This window comes from Centruroides sculpturatus, unplaced genomic scaffold (genome assembly GCF_000671375.1).
Source record: "Centruroides sculpturatus isolate CEXI.00-Female unplaced genomic scaffold, Cexi_2.0 scaffold778, whole genome shotgun sequence".
NCBI classification, from domain to species: domain Eukaryota; kingdom Metazoa; phylum Arthropoda; class Arachnida; order Scorpiones; family Buthidae; genus Centruroides; species Centruroides sculpturatus.
In genome coordinates, this window is record NW_019385068.1 from 64,862 (window position 1) to 89,097 (window position 24,236).

A 24,236-nucleotide genomic window follows, 5' to 3' on the forward strand; every position below is an offset into this window, starting at 1 on the left:
AATGTTACTCACAAACATCGAGCCGAACATAAATAATCTCATATCATCCCATCAGATTCACTCATCTCATTAAAAAATAATGTGCTTTTGTATTTTAAAACAAAATTTATAATTTGAATAAATACTACTTTAAATATAAAAATGTTTTATTTATATTTTATTTTTACGTCACCATTCACTATCCAAGACATCAATGTTAAATTTGAAATTTTGCTATAATGCAGTATAGAGTTATTTCATTTGGGGTTCATGGTCAGGTTTTTGCCATGAGAAGGGATCCATAGGCATAATAAGTTTGGGAACCACTGAAATAGACCTTCTTCAGGAGATATTTGAATTTTACAATTTAAAAAGAACAAAGCTGCCACTTATTCTGTAAAGTTTATAAATATTGTACAGTAGACCCCCCCCTATAACGTGGGTTCATATAATGCGGATTCGTATATCGTGGCGAAAAATTGCGACCGTATTCATATAAAGACACTAAAAGAGACTCATAAAATGCGGTAAAACGTCATTGCCGACTCGTGTCGCGACAGGATTGGTCGAATCTGGACCAATAGTGGATAAACAGCCGAACTACTTGCACACTACAGAGAGTTTAGGCGGGTAAGTTGAGTTTACTATCGTCTGTACAGTATATAAATTAGGTACTGTAAGTCTAATACAGTACTGTAATTTTATACATTTCTTGTGAAAAAAACATTTCTTATTCAACGGTCATAAAAATTATTTATATTAATGATGTCTCCAAAGCTCAACGAATTTTTTGCAGAAAAATAACTTATCAGAAAACACGGCCGCCATTTGGTGCGCTGCTCCGCGACAAAAACAAGCTTAAGCAATGGCGTGGTCGAATGGTGCACACTTGGTAAGTAATCCTACAATTTTTTGTTTATATTAAGGCTTCTTAAACTATGGGTCGCAACCCCATTTGGAGTCGCTTAGCGAAATCTTGGGGTCGCGAGATTTTAATGCAAAATATTGAAAATAATTTGTGAGAGTTTGAAAATGGCACGGTTTGTGTCATAGGTTTCGTGAGTTGCGCTTTGTGTCACTTCTGGTGCAGCGAGACAATGTGAACTCAATGTGATCAGCAACACTGTAGTGCGAACTAGTGTAGTGTTGTCGCTTTTCAGTGTGTTCAGTTATCTCTGTTCCATTGTAACACAAGAGTGAACTGTAGTAATACACCATTATTGTTTTTGCAAATTTGTATACATCTTTATTTTATATTTTTTTTGGGTCGCGAAAAAATCACAATCATAAATGGGGTTGTGAATAAAAAAAGTTTAAGAAGCCCTGGTTTATAGCATAGTTTATACAGATTATTCCCAAAAAATTATACGTGTTTTGGAAATGTTGAGTGAAATTAGTCTAGAATCGATTAATTTTATGGAAGAAAACCTTTCAAACAGCCATAGTCCGTAAACTGCACACATGCCAGGCTGTGATTGACTCATGTATTTGAGGATTCCTACAATGCGAAATACTTATAAAGCGGAACGTATCTACTGCGTTATAGGGGGTCGACTATATTTACTGCATAGTACATGGCTATGTTTTGTGGTTAATTCTGGTAAATCACAGTATGGCAAGATAGTGTGTGCATTAAAGTGTTGTATGTAATTAAGTAAAAATCCTAAGAAAAAAAGCAAAACAAAATCGCTCACATACTTAAGGAAAGTAAATAATCCTTTGACTGCATATGTGTTGGGCAAGAGCAGACATAGTCATACAAATATTTTGCTTGTTAGAACCTGTTTTCTTAAAATACTGACAATTTAACTGACACTGATCAGTTTCAATTGAGAATTAAAAAGTATAAGATCAATGTATTAAAAAAATAATTAAGGATAAGTTTTTATAAATGAAATTAATGTAAAATACATATTTTTACAATATACAGGCTTTTCTTTTTCAAATTTTTCAAATCAGATTCAATTGACAACTGTATAACAATTATAAATACTCCAGAAATTTCTTTTTGGAACAAATACTCTGCATAAATAAAGGGGGACAATGTACTATATTTCCTCAATTCTAAGATGCATTTTTTTTTAATCCATATTCGCTTGTCCAAAATGGAGATATATCTTACATTTGCAGTCCAAACACAATCTGTAGCAACTGCAAGTAGACTACATACGGAATTATGGGCCAAAAATAAATGTTTTCAGCTATACCGCTCAACATTCACATCAATTGAAATAAGTTTTGCTGGTTAAAAACATTTAACTTATTTTTAGTGCTTAAAACACCTTCAAGATGACAATAAAATGCAGTATTGATTATAATGAAAGATCAGTTATTGATTGATGTAATTGAATAATATTGCCTATTCCATGGTACTTGTATTGTTTTTCTAACTTTTTGTTTACTTCAAATAATCAATTTTATTAAGTATTGTTACAATATTCTTCCATTAAAAATAAAAAACCTTAAAATTCAATTTCAAAACCAAAGAACATCTTAGAATTGAAGAAATATAATAAAACAATATTAATACAGTGCATGCTTGCAAATCCACACTAATTATTGAACAGAAGTGTTTGAATTAATACAGTATAGCAGTGTTTTTCAGCCTGTGGGTCGCGACCCCCAGGGGGGTTGCAAAGCCTTACACAGGGGGTCACAGGTAAAAGAAAAAGACAAGTGTTTGTACGATCTTTTGAGAAACTTATCCATTTTATGCTTGTGCAGAGCAAACCGCAAAGACAATAAAATCACCTCTGTACTTGTTGGAGCACTCAGACAACTAAAGGAAACAAAAGAAAGTGAGCATACGTTACTGCGTGGGCAGAGTGAGGTGCACTTGCCTCTCTGGCAAAGATACTATTTGCAGGGCTCTTGCAACTTCTTTGCACAGTACAATTGGTTTTTCGATCGATATTTAGGTCTCAACAGAAAGAAAATTAAATACGTAGTTTTTAAAATCACTGGCATAGTTTTAATATGGCCCTGGGGGTCGCCAGAATTTTTTAACTTGTAAAGGGGTCGCGTATTCAAGAAGGTTGAAAAACACTGCAGTATAGTATATATTACTTTATCAATTATGTTTTAAACACATTTTGATTGTTTTTGGTTCAACCATTTAGCAGAAAAAAAATAAAATTGGTTCAGATTAAGCAGAATTTGGATTTGCAAGTGTGTGTTATGTTTGAAAACTAACAATTTGATTAGTGAATTGCGAAAATATATGTTTAAATATTAGCTACCTTGATCATTTATTTGCAGAAATATTTTTACTATGTCAAAAGAATACATTTAAAATCAAACACATTTCCTTCTTTTTAAAAATATGTTTCTTATAAATTTGGCACTCACTAAAAACAATGTGGAAAAATTATAGCTACTACATGACTAGCAGTTATAAATTTTAATGTTTATCACCAATCTGACTAAACTCACTTATAAAAAATGCTTTTATATTTAAAAAATAAAACCATAAGGTAAATAATAATTTTTGTGTTTCTAATCCTGAAAATTTAATAAAAAAAAAGACACATTATACAAAAAAAATTTGTATAACAATCCTGATATATTAATTTGTCTTTTATCAATCTAATTCATTTATGAGAACTAAAAATAATTTAATGAACACTAAAATACTAAAAAGTAATTATAAAACAACAGCAATATGAATTCAAATTATTATTGTTTGAACTCAGCATACATTTAGTAGCAAGGAAATTATAACTTTTGATAAATAAGAATTCAAAATATGTATTGTGCTTACTTTTTGTGCATTATATTCAAAGTTTAGCATGAACTATTTATCACATTTAAAAAAATATCAATATACTATAGTAATGTCTCTTACATTTACAATATTTACTATTGAGTATGTATGTTAAGGATNAATTTTATAACTAAAATTCAATACTTATTCTAATATATTATATTCAAAAATATGAAAAGAAAAGAAAAATTTGATTTATTATATATTATTAATTAAAAACTTTTTAAATTAATAATACATTTTTGAAACTTCTAAAAAGTTTCAAAAATATCTTTTTGAAACTTCACAAATAAACAATAATAGGATTTTATTTAATAAATTACAGCATTAAGTTATGCATTAATTCAAAATTCACATAGTTGAGAAGAAATCCAGATCATCACAGTTATGGTAACACTAATTATTAACAGATCTGAAATAAACTATTACCAGAAAATTATTGACCTATTGCACTTTTATCTACTATAAAAAAATGTTTCACATCCATACTTGTGGCATGTTTTCAAAAATGGACTATAAATCAAAACTTAAAATTCGATGTGCCAATTTGCATTTGTGAAAACTAAGGGCACCGAATTGGCTATATTCCTGTTAACTTCATTAATTCAAACTTATCTAATAAAAAATACGAAGAAAAATTTATGCAGCATTTATTGATATAGCTAAGGCCTTCAATTCTGTATATGTTCCTGCTCTGGTTAATAAATCAAAAATATTAGGGGCTGGTAATAAATTTGCTGATACAATCGAAGCTTTTTTCTACATACAAAATCAATATTGCATATGGAAATAAATTACATCTTGAATTAATTATAAATAGAGGAATCTTACAAGGTGACCCACTTTTACCATATCTGTTCAACTTTTATATTAATGACATTGAGAACTTGTTTTTAAATGACTCAGAAGGAATATATATACATTAGGGTGGTCCATAAAAAGTTTTTTGTTTTTCAGATTGGCCACCCCGTAAATTTGTAATATGTATCCATAGCATTAACATTGTATAATTTCAATTGGCTAGCTTTAGCAAAAGAGGGTGCTCAATCGAGTGGTTTTTGAAATTTTTGTGAAAAATGCTTGATCTTGATTTTTTGTTACAGGTCAGTTTCGTGTGTTAAATTAATCTACTTTTAAATACAACTGTTAAAGAGTTTTATAGACAAATGTAAAAAAAATTTGGTACTTATTTACTAGACTGAGTGAATCAGTGCATTAAAATGAGTTCATCAACTCAAAAAAAGATGACATTTTTCTACTTGGATGTCGGGATCTTGAGCCATTGGTAAGAATTAACCAACTTCCAACTCTTCAGCAAATTCTACTTTGTTATCACCACACATTAAATGAATCAAAAAATGTGAAAGATTCTGCACATATGCTCATTCAATAAGTCGTAGAGGTGTGGAGCAAATCTGGTATTCCGACCAGACAACAAAATCACTGCATTGAAAAACTTATAAAAATTCATAAGAAATGGCTGCTTTTAAAGAAAAATAAAACAAGAGATTCAGAAGTGAAAAATAGAGAGCATTTGTTTACAGAAGAGCTAGACAAACTTTTTGACATTGCCTATTTACAGGCCATGAACTCAATCAAAATTGCGGAAGACAGAGAGTTCGCACTGATCAAAGAGGTGAGCGTAAGACATCAATTGACAAGAAGCTGGAAAAGACCAAAGAACGTTCTCTAAAACGAAAACAAAGAGCTGAAGAAATAAGAGAAAGGCCGCTAAAAGTAATGCTTCAACTTCAGTAGTGTAAAGTCAAGAACTAGAACTTGATTTCAGCTTCAGTAGCACTTCTAGATAAGCAAGATGATTATTTTGTGGTTGCTTTACCATCAAGGACTCTTTCTTGCAATTATCTCCCGAGACTTGAGGTGACAATGTTGATTACCTTTAAGGCAAAAGTTGCATAAGAAATTTGCATGTGGTTAACGACACTGCGGAGAGGGGTGTAAAACTATTTGAAGATTACAATACAATACTCACTAAGAGTGAGGAAGAAAAACAATTTTTACTTTATGTCATTGAACAGAACAGAAAGATTGTTTCTACTGAAACATCCAAAAAAGTGCTAATGAACTTAGTTTTAGGTTGAGAAAAAAGAACTGTAATTAATATTATTTTAAGTATTGTTTTGTTTATAACATTTTGTGTGTGTTTAAATACTATGTTTAAATTAAAAAAAACTTACTTTTGATACATAGTTTACGTTTTTTAATATCCTGACTAGTTCTTTTTAAGGATTTTTCATAAAATTCATATATTTCAAAGTCGATGAGCACCCCCTTGTATATAAGATAAGGGGCTGAAATTTTGAACACATAATAGGAATGGTAGGTGTAACAAAACAAGCGGATGGCATGACTTTCACTTAAAAAAAATTTTTTTTTTTGCTATTTAAGCATGGACCACCCTAATATACATGACAGAACATTTCATTATATTTTATATGCAGATAATCTGGTTTTATTGGCCCCAACCAAGGTAACTCTACAACACAAGCTTATTAAAATAAATGATTACTTGAATGCTATATTCCTATCAATAAATATTGCTAAATCTAAAATAATTATTTTCAGAAATAATATCAAATTATCTAACCAAGCTTTTTATTTAAATGGTCAACCTTTAGAATTAGTTAATAATATAAAAGATCTAGGTACAATTTTTAACTGGAATGGTAAATTCCAGATGCATTTGAAACATCTTAATTAATGTAAAATAATTATTTTCAGAAATAATATCAAATTATCTAACAAGAGAAAGCTTTTTATTTAAATGGTCAACCTTTTGAATTAGTTCATAATATAAAATATCTAGGTACGATTTTTAACTGGAATGGTAAATTCCAGATGCATTTGAAACATCTTAATGTAAAAATCAATTAATTAATTAATAATACTCTTTATTTAAGTGCAAGTTTAAAAATTTAAAATTTAAAATTGCATATGAGAATGTTTAACTCAATTATTATGCCAGTTCAATTTGGGCCATTGATCTATTTTATAATTTGGAAAAATATNATATAAAAGATCTAGGTACAATTTTTAACTGGAATGGTAAATTCCAGATGCATTTGAAACATCTTAATTAATGTAAAAATCAATCAATTAATTAATAATACTCTTTATTTAACTGCAAGTTTAAAAATTTTGAATTTAAAATTGCATATGAGAATGTTTAACTCAATTATTATGCCAGTCTGATTTGGGCCATGATCTAATTTGGAAAAATATCATATTATATTCTTACGTAAATTATATAAACTCGAGCACACAGTTCCAGGATATGCTATACAATCAGAAACTAATAGATATCAAATATTTCCATTCTTTTTGAAAAGATTAATAAAATTTTATTATAGACTACTAAACCACAAAAGATGATAATGTTAAATTTTTATTTTATGTTATGAATACTCAAATTAAAAATGATAATGTTAATAAAACAACATGGTGTTATAGGTTTAATAAAGTTTTACAATCATTTGGAGTATCAAGTACATTATTTGATAACACTGGACAACAATGATTTTGTTTTGGGCTCAAAATTAGCATATTCTTATGTATTTTCATCTGCTGAATTCAAAAATCACTCTCTCTACACACTGGTAAATATAAATAAAATACTCCTCCAAACCTTTATTTGAACAGTAACAGCCTATTTGATAAAGCTTGAAGAAGAGCCCAGGAGGGGTGGACGAAAGCGTTTACGATTCTAAAAATAGAAGCACTCTGGTTAAAAGGTTTGGAGGAATATTTTATCAAAAATCACTATAAAAATGACCGATTAGCTCTTGCTTTGGCACAGCGGTTCCCAACCAGTGGTAAAATATGATCTGCGAAAGATTTAAAACTTTCATTCATTTTAAATTATAATTTAAAATGATTGACGTATTCTAAATAATACAAAACATGAGAAAGGTTTTATAGTAAAATTTGAACCATGTTCTAAGTGAATGGAGGCTATTCATAGACTCCTCTAAGCTTAGTTTGAAGGTTGTATTACTTCACAACGGCAACCGTCTTCCTTCTATTCCTGTTGGTCATGCTGTTCACATGGCAGAGACTTACGCAAACATGACAGCCCTCCTTGACTCAATCAATTATGCTGAGTACAAGTGGAAAATATGTGGTGATCTAAAAGTCATCGCTGTACTCTTAGGAATGCAACTGGGGTACAGTAAATACTGTTGCTTTTTATGTATGTGGGATAGTAGGGATAGGAAATCACATTACATTCAAGTAGACTGGCCTGCAAGAAATCTTGGCTCTACCGAGAAAAATATCATTGCTGAGCCTCTCATGGACCCAAAAGATGTTCTTCTTCCACCCCTTCATATCAAGCTGAGTTTAATGAAAACTTTTGTCAAAGGTATGAACCAGAAAGGACAGGCATTTAAGTACTTAAGAAACAAATTTCCTAGCTTGAGTGATGCAAAGGTTAAGGAAGGTATTTTTGTTGGGCCACAAATTTGAAAACTTGTAAAGGATCCTGCTTTTGACCAAGTTTTGGGGGGGAAGAAATGGAAGCTTGGGAAGCCTTAAAGGGAGTTATTCATGGATTCTTAGGCAACAAAAGATACGATAACTACACTTGGTGACAATACTTCTGGAAAAATATCAGCAACTCGGATGTAACTTGTCCCTCAAAATCCATTTTCTCCATTCCCACCTAGACTTTTTCCCTCCTAGTTGTCCTAGTTGCAACATGTCCCTCAAAATCCATTTTCTCCATTCCCACCTAGACTTTTTCCCTCCTAGTTATGGAGCTGTCAGTGATGAATGAACATGGGGAAAGATTCCACCAGGATATTTCTGTATTGGAACAAAGATATCAGGGCTATTGGAATGGAGCAATGCTTGCAGATTACTGCTGGTCTGTGTGTAGGGATGCACCAGAACTCACTTACAAGAGGCAAGCCAAAAGAAAACGATCTCATGAAGTCACCACATGATTCTCTTCACACTGAACCACCTGCCAGATATTCTTCTATTAATTAGAACTCTTAGAATGTTACTGTAATTTAAAAAAAATTCAAAAGCACTTTGAATGTTTTTAGCATATGTAATTAAAATGTATCATTTTCTCTTATGCTGTTAAAATCACCTAATGTATACCATAGAAACAAGAGCTAATAAAATTTTTTCTTTGTCATATTCAATTTTCTCACCCCAAAATTAGTAAGATTTCTCTCATGAAATAAAGGAAACATTCAAAAACATTTTTTTTTGTTGTCCAGTGTAATTCGATGGATAACTGGAGACAACCTTATACTATGATGATGGAATCAGCATTTTCACATTCGATGATTGACGACCAAAATTCAATTCTGGACTCAACATATCAACTTTGGTATCTACATATATTAAATTTTCCCACACAATCAAATATTATTAAAATAAACTCAACTTTAAATGCTAAACATATTTTAATTCAGTTATGACTTAACCAATATTCATTAATAATAAATAATACATATATTAATTTTTCAAAAGCTTGTTATAGGTGTGGCTCCAATGATTTTTCTGCAATTCACTTACTCAGTGACTGCACAGCTTTAAAAGACTATCAACAAAAATTTCAAACTTTAGAAATAATTTCTATAAATAAAGGGATAAACTATAGAGCTATTTTAAATGATCTATCAGAATAAATATGTATAAAATTGTTAACTTTTTTACTCAAATTGATAATGTATTAAATAATGTCATATGATTTGATTAATTATATTATTGTTTACTTATTAAGAATACTGCAAGTGTCCTGATGTTATTAATCAATGTTTTAGATTAAAAATAATCTCTCCTTGTAACAAGGTTTACTTATTATGAATAAAGATTATGATGAAAAAAATTATCAACAGATCTGTAAAGTTTATGAAAATTATGAATTCAAATCTTGCCTCCAGTTATTCTTTTAGAGGCTTATACTTTTCTCAATACATTTAAATTTATTTATTTATAATAAATAATAATATGTTAATCATTAGAATTCAATCATTAAATGACTAAAGATTTGTTTTTGTATTAATAAATTTATTGTTAGTAATATCAATTAGTCAAAACTATATCAAACAGAAACTTCAGCAATTATTGATACAATAGAATCCCACATACTTGACTTAATGTGAATTGAGAAGGTGATGAGTTACCAAAAACAATAAGTTTTATGACATAGTGTTGAGGCAGGTCTAAACAGAGGGTGACCCTCACTAGCTGAGTACATAAAACTGATCCATTCAGCTACCGAGTGGACCACTGAACACTGATTGATTAGTGTTTTGTGGTCACATTTGGTCATAGGTTCACACCTTGCCAAAGGACTGGCCATATGGGATTTTTCAGGTTTTCTTCACATTAGTAACACCTAAATAGGAACAGTTTCCCAAAGAAAGTCCTCCTGGGAGACATTCCTCCTCAGCAGAAAGCCCATGTTACCTTACCATAAACAAATAAACTGAAACCTAAATAAAAGAATTTTCATAAAGTTATTATATGTGCAAATTCATATACATATGAACTACATACTAATAGTGAGCATTTTTATTTGTAGTTAAATTTTAATTTTAAAAAATATTTGTTATTTAGTGGCTACTTTCTAATTAGTGAAATTTGGGTTGTGGAGTTTTGCAGTGGCATCTTGGACAAAGAATTACATTCTTTGTTAAAACATAGAATTGATGCCATTATCAAGTGTTGCCAATGAAAAATGATTACTTATTTTATCCTAGTGTTAAGTTAGAAGTAAAAATTACATTATATATATTTTATTTTTGAACTACACAATGAGTTTTACAGAATACTGAGTTATCAAGAGTCAAGTTCCCAGGACTCTACTGCATTTGAAATATTTATTTAAATTTTAAAAATTATGTATATTTAGAATATAAATCTGTTTCTATAATACTATCACTCAAAACTGGGTATACTTGAATTAAAACTACTAAAAACCTATAATTCAGCAATTATGGGTCACAGGTAAAAACGTTAAGCACTGATTTAAAAAAATTTCTGGATTATAGGTTTATTAGTGGTTTTAATCTGTTTCTATAAATATTGGTGATTAATATGTAAATGGATTTAACATTCTACCAATTTGAAAAAGCATTCTATCAATTGCAATTTTCTGAAAGTCAAATTGATCAAATTTGACTTTCAGAAAATTGCAATTGATTTTGTAACAATATGAATAACTTAGCAAATTTAACAGTAATATTTAATCAATAGATAGAATAAGATCTATTGATTAATAGAGCCATATTAATATATTAACTTAATCTTCTATTTATTTATTGTTCATATTTTATTAATATATAATATTTTTCATAGTTTTTTAAATAATTCACTTTATAGAAAGATTGGTCTCTGTTTCAATACAGGAAAAAAATCTTTAAATAATATTTTAATTAATTAATGATGATAATAATAATTATATTAATGTATAAAAAATGAAATTACAAATACATAAACCTTGGCTAATAGATAATTTGATGTTAAAATAGCTGTTTAAAAGCATAAATAACAAGTTTTATGTTAAAATCTATAATTATAATAAGATAAAATACATTTTATTATTTATTTAAATATATTTTATCTTTGAAAAATTAGATGATCTAAAAATTTCCAAACTAAGATTATCACATCAATCTATCAAATTACTAATGAATTATAAATAAGCCAGTTTTTTTATTTTTTACCTATTTATGAAGAATCACATGTAACAGTTTCATTATTTACAGTTGTCTCACCACAAGGTGTAACAAAATATGTATCAAGCAGAAGACTTGCTACTTGATCATCATCAAGTGTATCTGTACTCTTCAAACTATCTGTATCTGAACATTCTTCAACATTTTCAAAGGATTTAGAAGGCATTTTATGTTTATTTAAAAGATTTTTATGAAGAGGTTTATCTTCCTCAGAAAATAATTCAAAGTCTTTAGATTTTTTTAAAATATCACTGGAAACTTCGTGAACCTTATTTATTATACTTGCATTATAGAGGAATCTTACAAGGTGAGCCACTTTCACCATATCTGTTCAACTTTTATATTAATGACATTGAGAACTTGTTTTTAAATGACTCAGAAGGAATATATATACATTAGGGTGGTCCATAAAAAGTTTTTTGTTTTTCAGATTGGCCACCCCGTAAATTTGTAATATGTATCCATAGCATTAACATTGTANAGGTTTATCTTCCTCAGAAAATAATTCAAAGTCTTTAGATTTTTTTAAAATATCACTGGAAACTTCGTGAACCTTATTTATTATACTTGCATTATGATTATGATCTTGTTCTAATGGTGATGAATCAGAATTAACAATACTAATACAATCTTCTGGAATTTCTCTTTGCACTTTTTCACATTCATTACTTTTTAATTGATGCTGACTCAAAATATTAACTCTTTCTTTTAAAGGTGGATGTATCTGAAAAAAAAATTTAGCTATATAGTTATGTTATATTATACTATTGATGCTTTTTTGAAAATTCTACTAAAAATTTTTTAAATTATTACAATATTTCAGATCATAACAACTTACACAATGTAAATTATTATTATCCAACTAGGAAGCTCTCTGTACTTAATTCTATTGAATCATTAGTCATTCAAACATTTTTTTAAATATTTTGTTTGCTCTGAGATTCTTAGATACAAATTATTTTTCTTCTTAAATCCAGTCATGAAAACATGTTTTAAAACAAACTTTGCACTTTGAACAATATGTTCTAAAAACATGTAATTTTCTTACAAATTTAAAAAGATTCGATTCTACCAAATCTTTACACAGATAATCTCAAGTTATATTTACAATTTTTTGTAACTTAAGAAAGCACAGCTGGTTATTTCTTTTTAGTGGCTTTGTTACCATACTAATACCAATCATATATATATTTTTTCAATTTTCTCTACCATTATTGGAGATAATAAAAAAAGTTTAAAAATCTACATTTATATTTTCCCAATGCGGGATAAATATAAATACTGTCAGGGGTAATTGTAAATATCATGGTTTTTGTACTTAGAACTCTACATCTTTGTGTGGCAGTGGAAATTGTAAGAACATAAATCTTTCAAATGCAAAATGAACAGAATTTGGCAATTTTACTTCAAAAAATATATGAAAAACCTGTATTCATGACATTAGAATACATTCAAATAATTTGATATGAAACTTTGCTTTTAGCCTATACAAATTAGACTAACAAGGGAAGACCAGAAGTTATTACAAGCACTTTTTAATAAAATCAGTAACTATTCATGTAGATAGTTGCTGATCAGTAATCATGTAACTATCATCATATAGATCTCAGTGGACTTTATAAGTGGATAAAGCTGATCATAGGAATAGGCAGGGAGAGAAAACTTGAAAAGAAATGCATGCATAATTAATAAATAGTTAGTCTGAAGAGCTTAAGGCCAACTGTGGCATCGTGTGATCAATAGTACCTTCAGTTCTGACTTGGGTTCCATTCTCCTTTCATTTGTTTTTTTAAATATACATAAAAAATAACATTTTAAATTTAAGTGAATAAAATACTTTTTATTTTCTTTTATTTCACAGCAGTTACAAATTTAATATTTTGTCTCTAGTCAAAATCATTGTGCTATATTTTATGTTTTTTTAGTTTCTTTCTATATTTTTTATTCCAAACCACTGCTGACAAGAATTTGATTTGTAAATTATCAAAAGTAGTCCTACTGTATATGTAAAAATACAATTACAATTGTTTAACAATGCTAATTGTATTTTCAATTAAACTTTCACACCTAACAAGATAGAATAAAAAAGAAATAACAGATTAAATTTTAACTAGAGACAAAATATTAAATTTATAAGACAGTCCTTCTTTATGTATGTTTGAGGCATTCTGAAACAAAGCCTGTATCAGGTGCTTAAAGTTAAATAGGCTTATTCTGACTGTCACTATAAAGGCCAAATTTTGCAGTTTCTATCATACACAGTTAAATATAGGAAGATAAAAATTCTACCTCAATGAGGGTGAAATTGCAATTACCCCTGTCAGCCCTAGGTTACTACATGGCTAACACGAGGCATGTCCGGAAAGTAAGTACCATTTTGGAAAAACTGGCATAAAAAATATTTTTTCAAAACAAAATTAATTTTTACATGAAAAAGCATGTCTGAAACTATTTTTCTACATAGTTACCACCATTGTTCAGACATTTGTCATATTGGGAAACCAACTTGTCTATACCCTCTTCAAAGAAAGATGCCACCAGTGAAGACAGCCCCTGCTGAACATCGGTTGTTGAAAGAATCTCATGCAAAACAGTATTTGAAATTTGTGGAAACTCATCACAAAGCAATCTTATTGTGAACCGTCTGTTTTCGGGAATTTTTTCATTCACTTTTGCAACCAATCCATCATTGACAACAAAAGGCCAGCCACTCCATGCTTCGTCATGAACATCAGTGCATTCAGCATTGAATTGTCGAACCCACTTTCTAACCATTCCACCACTCATTACATTTTCACCATAAATCTCTACAAGTTGATGATGAATTTCAACTGGCTTAACATTCTTTGCGTTCAAAAACCGTATTACAGAATGCACTTCACAGTCGGCGGGATCGGCAATAGTCTTAAACATTTTGAACGCTCACTAACACGTGGAAAAACAACACAATCCGGCTGTAATGGCGTCACTGGACTGACAATCAACCAGAGAGATGTGTGCGCAGGCGCTGAACTGCGATACTACCACTGCAATGGTGGTAGAACAAAACGATACTTACTTTCCGGACACGTCTCGTATTTGAAAGAAACTAAAAAAATAAAAATTAAAACAAAATGAGACTGTAATGGATATATTGTCAATTTCTAGTCTTGTTAACTTTGGAAACTATCAAGATGTTAAAGAAGAATGATCTTTACTGCTTGAAAACAAAACTTTGCAAATAAATGCAATAAAAATTGGTCTTTTATATATATTTTAAATTAAATAATGTAAAAACGTATTATTATAATTTTAAATTATTTATACCTTGATTTTATTATTGCTCTTTTTAATTCCTGATGAAGTTGAAATACTTTTTTTTCTGCTTCACTGTATGCTGAAGATGTCCTTGCATGTTCTTTTTCACTAAGAGTTCGCTCTGTTTCAGCTTCATTAACCTTATAACAAATAAACAAGGTTAACAGTTAAGTTTCTTCTATTCTTTTTCATTAATTCTTTGATAAATACTTTCTTTTAAATGATTTTAAATCAATAATAACAAACTCTTATTCATTTAACAGAAATTATCAAACATTAATTATTAAAAGTTTATGTGGTATAATAGTATAATGCAGAAATGTTTTTTTTATTATAAAGTCATAACTTATATTATTATAAAGTCTTAGACTTATATTTTGTAATTTATTATCATTTTTACTTTCATTATAGACCATATACAGTAAAAGCTCAATATTATGGACTTCATGTGGCTGATGTGGGTCCAGCCAAAAAGTATAGGAAAGTAAAAAAACTCATTTTATATAACACACTCCTTTATAATGAACTCCCACTACTACAGTCTATTTTTTGGGTCCTGCAGACCATCCTTCCATTATCACACTTTTAGTCATCATTTTATCTACTTCATCTGAAAAAATAAATATAAAATTCACATTTTAATAATTTTTTCAGCATAGATTTTCACATTATGTTCAGTTTTGGTTTTGTTTCTCTACAAGTGCTGACTGTTGAATTTGTTGTGTAAAGCAAAGCCATGGATCATAAAAGAAAATGAANGAGGCCAACAGGACCAATGATCTCTACAATGACACTCTCTTCTTCAACACCTGTCGGGTGTTGAAGAAGAGCGAGAAACAGACCACCTTGGATATGTTTTTCAAGAAGTCAGCTGCCAAAAAACAAAGAATGGAACAAGAGGAGTTGACCCTGCAAGCCCCGGTTAAAAAACTGACTCCGATTAAAAAACAATAAAAAGAGATCCTCTGCAATGTGTAAAAAGTCTGTATCTGTATGAATATGTGAAGAAAGCGTTCCTCCACCTCCTCCTCACAACATCTGACTACCCGGCATAATTGGTGACTGCTCCATTTTCATTTTTTTATGGTACAGTACGGTTATTTTATGCTGCGGAATGAATTATATGTTTTAACATGTATTTCTATGGTAAAATGCATTTCGTATAACGGACTTTTCACTTAACGGACGTGTACCTAGAACGGATTAAGTACATTATACGAGGCATCACTGTATATTGATTTTGTTATTACCCATTATTACTTTCTAAATTTCAATTTAAGATGTGATTCCGTTAATTTTTTCAATTATAAAAAATTTATATTGCTCATATTCACAAAAATGATCTACCTCATATTTTTCAATGAAAGAACTTTTGTTATGTAAAGATATTTCTGTTTCATCATCATTTTTCTTTTCCTCAGATTGTTGCAAATCTTGAAGTTTTCTAATTTGATGAATTTCATCACTTATTTTTTCCAAATTACGTAATGTTTCTGAATAATTCAATTTCACTTTAATAACTTTTTCTTCTATTTGATTAATTTTCTTCCTCTGATTCTATCAGAAGATATAATAGTCTAAATTATTTTGATATTTTTATTTACATTTTACCTTATAATAAAAATACATACATTTTATCTTTTAAATTAACTTCTTAAAAATATGCTATCTCTAAATATTTTTTCAGTTACATGTAATTAATGTTAACTTCTAAAGTTCTTAGTCAGCATTATGAAATTCATTAAGACATTAATATAGTATATAATTAGCAAACAGATTACAAATTATTAAAAATACACTGCTGGCCATTAAAATTGCTACACATGAAGGTGACATGCAACAAACGTGAAATTTGCATGAAAGGTACAATATGCTGGGTGCTCTGTACCTCAAGTTTACCTGTCAATTTAATCATGTCTTCCTCCCGTTATACTGTATGTGTACAATAAACATGATTCTGCTATTTACTTTCCTTCCTGGTGTAACAATTTTAATGGCCAGCAGTGTATTTTGGACTATGCAAACTTTATTACATGAAATAATTATTAAACATACTATAAAATTTTGTAGAAGTGAAATATCAAAACAAATTTCTACTAATGCTAACAAAATTCTGCATAATTTTGTTAAATTTTCCTATTATAGAACTAACATTGCATAACCAAATAATAATCATCTACATAAAAAACTCCTATTAGTTAATTGAAAAAAATTAATGTCTGGAACAAAATAAGTTATGAGAGATACAATTTTGGCTACATTATTATGCATAAAGGGCACATAATATGATGATCAAACAGCAAAGAATTGTGGTATATTTAATTTTATAACTTTTAAATGTAATATATACATAATTATTTTATGTTTTATTACAATTATGAGTTATTAAACTCATTACAAGTTTTGCAGAGAATCAAAATGTAGAAAAAACATGGGACAGTAAGTCCTAGAGTCATTGTAAACAGTATTGTATAGATATTGATTTAAAGTCATATAAACAATAAAGAGAAAAATAATAATAGAATCTATGGTGATTATGAAAGCAAGATGGAAAGGTAATAATTCTAATAACTTAAACATTAAATTCCTATCAAACTTGAAGAGTCAACAACTAACTAAATAATTTTTTAAAATAAACTCTCAACTAGATAATTATTCTCATTACCTGTTAAATATTTGAAAGTTAAACTTTTCTTATACTTACCTCTAAAACTTGATTTAACTGTGATTTTAGTTCAAAATAAGGTCTAAAGAAAATAAAAGACAGAAAATTTAAAAAATTATACTGGATAATTTAATTATCAAATCTGTATAAACGATATATGACAATCTAGATACTTATTACATTAAACAATCAACACTTTAGTATATCCAGTGAATTAATTTTACTATATACAGTAGAACCTCCATTATCCGGACCTCCATTATCCGGATTTTCGATTATCCGGATTTTTCGTTATCCGGACTACCTTCATCCCCAATTAGTCCGGATAATCGAGGTTCTACTGTACTAGTGTTTTTGCTCATTTTGAAAGATCTCCTTCAGGCAATCTAGAATGTAACTATTACGAATGCAAAATAGAATGTTAACATTTCTGTTTTTATATTAACTAATTGGACTTGTTTATAAATAGAACATATTATACTGGTATAGTTTTTGATTAGCAAAGAGAGGAAGTCAGTCAAAAAATAAAACAAAATATCATTATTTTCATCTGTACAATCTTTTTGCATGTTTTGGATCTGTAGGTCCCTCTTCAGCAGATTTATAACATTCTATAACAACTGTACAAAAACTTTTACAATTGTATTACACCCAACATTTGAGATAAGATAAAAAAATTACAGTGTCCGTACGGACACTGTAATTTTTTTATCTTATCTCAAATGTAATGCCATCTTTGATTCCCTGACTTATTATGAATGTCTCTGCATTTCCCCTTTCCATTATGCAATATTCAGCCAAGTCTATTTAAGCCCATTTTGTACACAATTATATACATTTTTTTTATTAAAAACACTTTATTCATTTACAAAAAATAAAAAAGTTTGCATAAAAATGATTATGTAATTAGCTATGTCATTTCCACGTCATATAAATAATTTCATGATTTAATTTAAATTAATTCATAAATTTTATTTAAATAAGAAAAAGATTTGCATTGTATTGTAAAATTGAATTTTCTTAAAGTAAGGAAGTGGTAAATTCAAAATATTTTAAGCAGAAGAAATTGTGCACTCCACAAGGAGAAATAGCTTATTGCATGTTATTTTTGGTCCAGCACAGAGCCATTCAAGGTCATCACATAACTTCCCATCCCTCCCCAAAACTTATAATGGGAGTGACAGAGTTTTGGCAGAAAAGCGAGTTGTTGTCAATGTTTTTGAAAACTAATTTTAACTCTATGCCAATATTTTGGTATACTTCTGAAATTCCACAAGCCATCTGAAGACAAAACTTTGCAGTTAGAGAGAAGACATATCACAGATCATCAATCCGTCAAAATTGTCAGGATTATTATCTCCACATACTGCATGTAGTCAGCAGCGAAGAATACAATAATTAAAAATACATAAATTGTGTGAGGTCTGCCACGAGATCCAAAATGTACCATACACAATATCGTTAAGACAACTGATGGTTCTTTGTCTCCCCCCCACAGCATCAACTGACTCCAAAGTTTTAACCAGATGTGCAGGTCAAAAAAAATTGGGAGGGTTGTGTACAGGACAAAATCTCAATTGTTTAAGGCATGGATTCATCTTTGTGTTATTAGAGGAAGGATAAGATGTAAATTAATAAAGTCTTGGTGGTTATCACATTCCAAGTCAATATCTAGTGGTTCAGGTGGCGGTGCACACTTATTGGCTTATAACTTTACAAATTCTATTTTATTGGTTAAATAATATTGTAGATCCTGTTATTTTCTATACAAATCGACACCAATTTCAACATCCTATCTCTTCACCATCCAAACACCACACTGTGTTGCATTTTCGATGTTTGTGTACAATTGCTGCCCCTCCCTGAACAGCTGCACACCCTCCAATATACACCATTTTAAATACAAACACACACCTTCTATCCAACAAAATTTAAACTGTTAGATTATAATTTATAGTTTATGATGTGTAAGCACAACAAATGTTGCCATTTGTTTGGTTGCTTCAGTTTTTGTAGGCCTTCCTATACCAAACCAAATTTAAAGATGTGTTCAGAACAAAAAGTAGCAAGAGCAACAGATTGATTCCCTGACTTTCCCTGATTTTTAATGCAATTCCATGACTTTTTCTGTTAAAAATCTTATACCCTGACATTCCAGGTCTGTACGGACCCTGTACTTACATTTTCTTTACTGTCCAATATTAATACATCACTAATACCAACAAAAATCATTTGATACTTTATGTCAGTATTACACAAAAAGAGTGTCCAGGTGAAAATAAAGATATTACAAAATATCTGAATAATGTCTTCATTATTCAATATTATTCAATTTTGACAGTTTGGCCACAAGTCTGTCCAATCTAAAAAACTTCAGAATAACAAATTTGGATAATTCAAAGATGACATGTTTTCCTAGCAATTCTCTAGGAACTTGTATTTCTGGAGAATTGCAAGAAAAACATGTCATCTTTGAATTGTCAGAATTGTTTCATGGGAAGAAAAGGAATACTCCTACTGTTAATTTCTTCACATCTCTATAGACAGCTAACAAAAAAATAAAAAATAAAACAAATTGGTAAAACCTAATTAATAGAAATGAATAGAAATGAAAAGAAAATTCTTGTCAAACTAAGAAAAGAAGAAATTTAGAGTATAAAAATTTGGTAAACAAATGAACTAAGTATATCAAGTACTAACAGTTTATCAAGAAACACAAAATAAAATATTTTTATTTTCAGCACAATGCATCCTACTATAATAATTGGAACAGATGTAAAAACACTTTTGAAACATTGAATGCTGTAACAACATGAAATACAACATGACCAATGTGCATTCTAGTACTTATAGTGTTAAGAAAATAGAAAATTTTTATTTAAACTAAATTTTTTCAAACATTGTAATGTTTTTCAGCAGAAATTCCTAATGCTAAACATTACAATTAAGTAAATTTTTATTAACATGAACAATAAATTTCTAATGATTAATATTAAAAATGTTTAAAAATTTGTAGATAAAAAATTCTACTAATTATCTAAAAATATATTATAACATAATATAAACTAAAAAGTAACTTATAATATTTTAAATTAAATAATGTAAAAACGTATTATTATAATTTTAAATTATTTATACCTTGATTTTATTATTGCTCTTTTTAATTCCTGATGAAGTTGAAATACTTTTTTTTCTGCTTCACTGTATGCTGAAGATGTCCTTGCATGTTCTTTTTCACTAAGAGTTCGCTCTGTTTCAGCTTCATTAACCTTATAACAAATAAACAAGGTTAACAGTTAAGTTTCTTCTATTCTTTTTCATTAATTCTTTGATAAATACTTTCTTTTAAATGATTTTAAATCAATAATAACAAACTCTTATTCATTTAACAGAAATTATCAAACATTAATTATTAAAAGTTTATGTGGTATAATAGTATAATGCAGAAATGTTTTTTTTATTATAAAGTCATAACTTATATTATTATAAAGTCTTAGACTTATATTTTGTAATTTATTATCATTTTTACTTTCATTATAGACCATATACAGTAAAAGCTCAATATTATGGACTTCATGTGGCTGATGTGGGTCCAGCCAAAAAGTATAGGAAAGTAAAAAAACTCATTTTATATAACACACTCCTTTATAATGAACTCCCACTACTACAGTCTATTTTTTGGGTCCTGCAGACCATCCTTCCATTATCACACTTTTAGTCATCATTTTATCTACTTCATCTGAAAAAATAAATATAAAATTCACATTTTAATAATTTTTTCAGCATAGATTTTCACATTATGTTCAGTTTTGGTTTTGTTTCTCTACAAGTGCTGACTGTTGAATTTGTTGTGTAAAGCAAAGCCATGGATCATAAAAGAAAATGAAAAGTTTTAGATTTAACACAAAAAATAGATATAATTCATTAAAGTGAAGATGGAAAATCTCAAACTGAAGTAGGTTAAGAAATGTCTCCAAATAAGCAGACAATTTCAGACATTTGAAAAGCAAGAGAAGGACTATAACAGGTTTTCCTTAAAAATATTTTTAAAAAAGTAATGAATAAACGTATTGTTTTTACAAGTTTAGTAAATTATGTAAGCTAGATTTTTTTAAACTGAAATTTTGTCCACAATATCAACATATAATAATAGACAAGTTGATATTACTATACATAGTATAATCCCCTTACATTAACATAACAGATCCACTGAAACAGTGTAAAAATTAGTGATGTAACGAATATTCGGTTACTATTCGGTATTCAGCCTATTCGGCCTATTTTTCACTATTTGGCCGAATACCGAATATTTAATCACTATTCGGCCGAATACCGAATACCTAAAAACAGGAGTTATAAATAACAAAAACACAGTAAATTAATCATTTTGGTATTTAGAGTTAATGTTATAGAGTTAGTGTTGTTTGTTTATATTTATTTATAACTTGTAACATGCACAAAATAAAAAAGAAAATAATATTAGTCACATGTATTCACAATTTATAATTACAAAGATCAGCACACGTACACGTCTATCGTTGGAGAATCCTCGCACATCTGAGGGTCTGACCCTGCCTATCCTTCTTTTTAAGTGCTCGTCTTTGCTCTTCCCTTTCTCTTTCCTCTATTGCTCTAATCCATGTATGCCTATGCATACATCATAATATGCGCTCACGATACTTTCGATTAATCACTTTTCCGTCGTAGAGTTCCCATTTTACAATTACGTGACTCAGCCTGGTGATAACGAGAAAAGAGACAGATAAGACGTCGATATAAGTCGCAGTTATGATTTCACAGATTCGAGACAGCTTGATAGCCCGAACGGCCCCGGGCTTTCGCCTGTGCACGCTAAGTGACTTTCGTTACAAGCATTTAGCTTTCCGAAGTCTATGACAACAATTGTTTAGCATTGACGGCCGCGAATTTCGCGCCAATAAGCTACTTCGACTCATTAGATTATGTTATCAACTCAATTTCATATTTATTTTCACATTTTCACTTTGCGGTCCTTCTCTGTTCTTTCTCCGTTATTTACACGTGTATCACTTCGTGGTCCTTCTCTGTTCTTTCTCCGTTATTTACACGTGTAGGACATTTCATTGTTATCCACATTTGATATATTACTTATCACATACTGCCATGACGCTCATGTCTGTCCGCTTCAACTGTCAAGAATTAACGCGATTGGCGAAGCGTAGTGACAGCAGGCCAACAGAGAGCGGGGTCCTTGCCATAATGCGGTTTGCGCGCCAATTTCCGTACGTGCGATAATCGAGCCGAATAGTTTGGCCGAATATTCGGCTATTCGGCCACGCTCCTGGCCGAATATTCGGTATTCGGCCTGAGGCCGAATATACTATTCGTTACAACACTAGTAAAAATACATTGATTTGGCATCCAGATCTGGAGATTCATGAACTGCAGATATATACTCCAGAGTTTTTACTGTATATTTATATACTATCTTTATGTGAAATCTCATTCTAATGTAAAGTGTGAAGTATAATGATCACTATTCTTTTTATAAAAATAAGCAATATTTAATTAAGTTAGCATTATTTAAATCACTTAATTACTGTTTAAGAGTTATTCTGGCTATTTATCATCTTCTATATAATCTATACTAATATTACAAAGAGGTAATATTTGTAAGTTTGTATGTAGGGGTAATCTCTGAAACTACTCATCCAATTTCAAAAATTCTTTCACCAATATTTAGAATGGAACTTCAGGGTAGACATAGGCTGTATATTATTCCGTTAAACATTCAGATAAATTAAAAGATATCATCTAGGGTTAAGGCTTTTATGTCCAACAGATGGCGCTACGAGTGTGACGACCTAAGTTTGCTTTTCTGTGAGAATGAACTAAAGCAGATCATCTTTTATCTATCTATATAAATAAAAATGTAATGTTCGTTTGTTCCTACCAATTCCTTTGAAATTTTGACACAACACTGAATTCGAATAAGCATGTGTTTTTATATAATATACGTATCGAAATTCCCCCCCACTGAGGAGAGATGGACAGGATTAAGGCTTACCATAAAGAACTCTGCTTCTATTTATACTATAAATGCGGTTTTTGTGTTTTTGATTGTGTTTTAATAGGGTACGTCAAGAGAACGTACACTAAGAAGGAATTTTTCGAAAAATTCCCCCCCCCACAGGGGAAGTGTTATACATTTATAATAGATACATTTTGAGCCACAACAACGCGTGGCGAGGTCTGCTAGTAATCTAATAATTTTGTCCATCAAAACTGATTATCAAATAAAATGCTTCATTATCTTAATCTTTCTAACAATTTTTTTGCTCTTGGATATTTTTTCTTTACTCTTTCCATTCTGTGGGCACTAAGAATAGCTTTTAATCAACTAGATCAGTGGTGCACAAACTATTTTCACTTCTGACCCCTCATTTTGTGTAAAATTTTCTCATGACGATAGACAGTAGACATATTTTTAATCATCAACATAGTTAAAGTGAAATTCTTTCTGGGATTTGCACTTATGTTTCTGCCTTATTAGAGGACTGAATAAAACACAATTTTACTGGTACCTGATACTTGCTGGAGAAAAGCCTTATATTTTTGTCAAATAAACGAGATTATGGATTTAGTCAAATCCACAGTGAGGTGGTTAGGGACAGGACTGGACATCCAAGACAACCCATCTTCAAAAAATTCCTGGAAGTTTTCAATCCATCTGGATTCATTCCCAGGTCCCAGAGCTGTAAGCTGACTTCTTAAGCACTTGGCCATACACACAATTAATAATATATATATATATATATATATTATTAATTATGTG

At 29.6% G+C, this 24,236-nt stretch overlaps 1 protein-coding gene across 2 annotated transcripts in view; it reads right to left on the bottom strand.

Annotated features, from left to right (window-relative positions):
- The window catches only part of LOC111634178 (SH3 domain-binding protein 5-like), a 71,194-nt gene that overhangs the window by 26,238 nt on the left and 20,720 nt on the right, over window positions 1–24,236 (bottom strand). The window contains exons 5-9 of one of the 2 annotated variants that reach the window (XM_023378887.1): window positions 20,561–20,691; window positions 17,462–17,504; window positions 16,105–16,314; window positions 11,950–12,184; window positions 11,449–11,664 (exon numbers count right to left, since the gene is read on the bottom strand). In XM_023378887.1, coding sequence (XP_023234655.1) covers window positions 11,453–11,664; window positions 11,950–12,184; window positions 16,105–16,314; window positions 17,462–17,504; window positions 20,561–20,691 — 831 coding nt within the window. In that variant the 3' untranslated portion in view covers window positions 11,449–11,452. Of the gene's footprint in view, window positions 1–11,212; window positions 11,665–11,949; window positions 12,185–16,104; window positions 16,315–17,461; window positions 17,505–20,560; window positions 20,692–24,236 lie in introns of those variants that run through there. The other variant, XM_023378886.1, reaches the window with a different exon arrangement.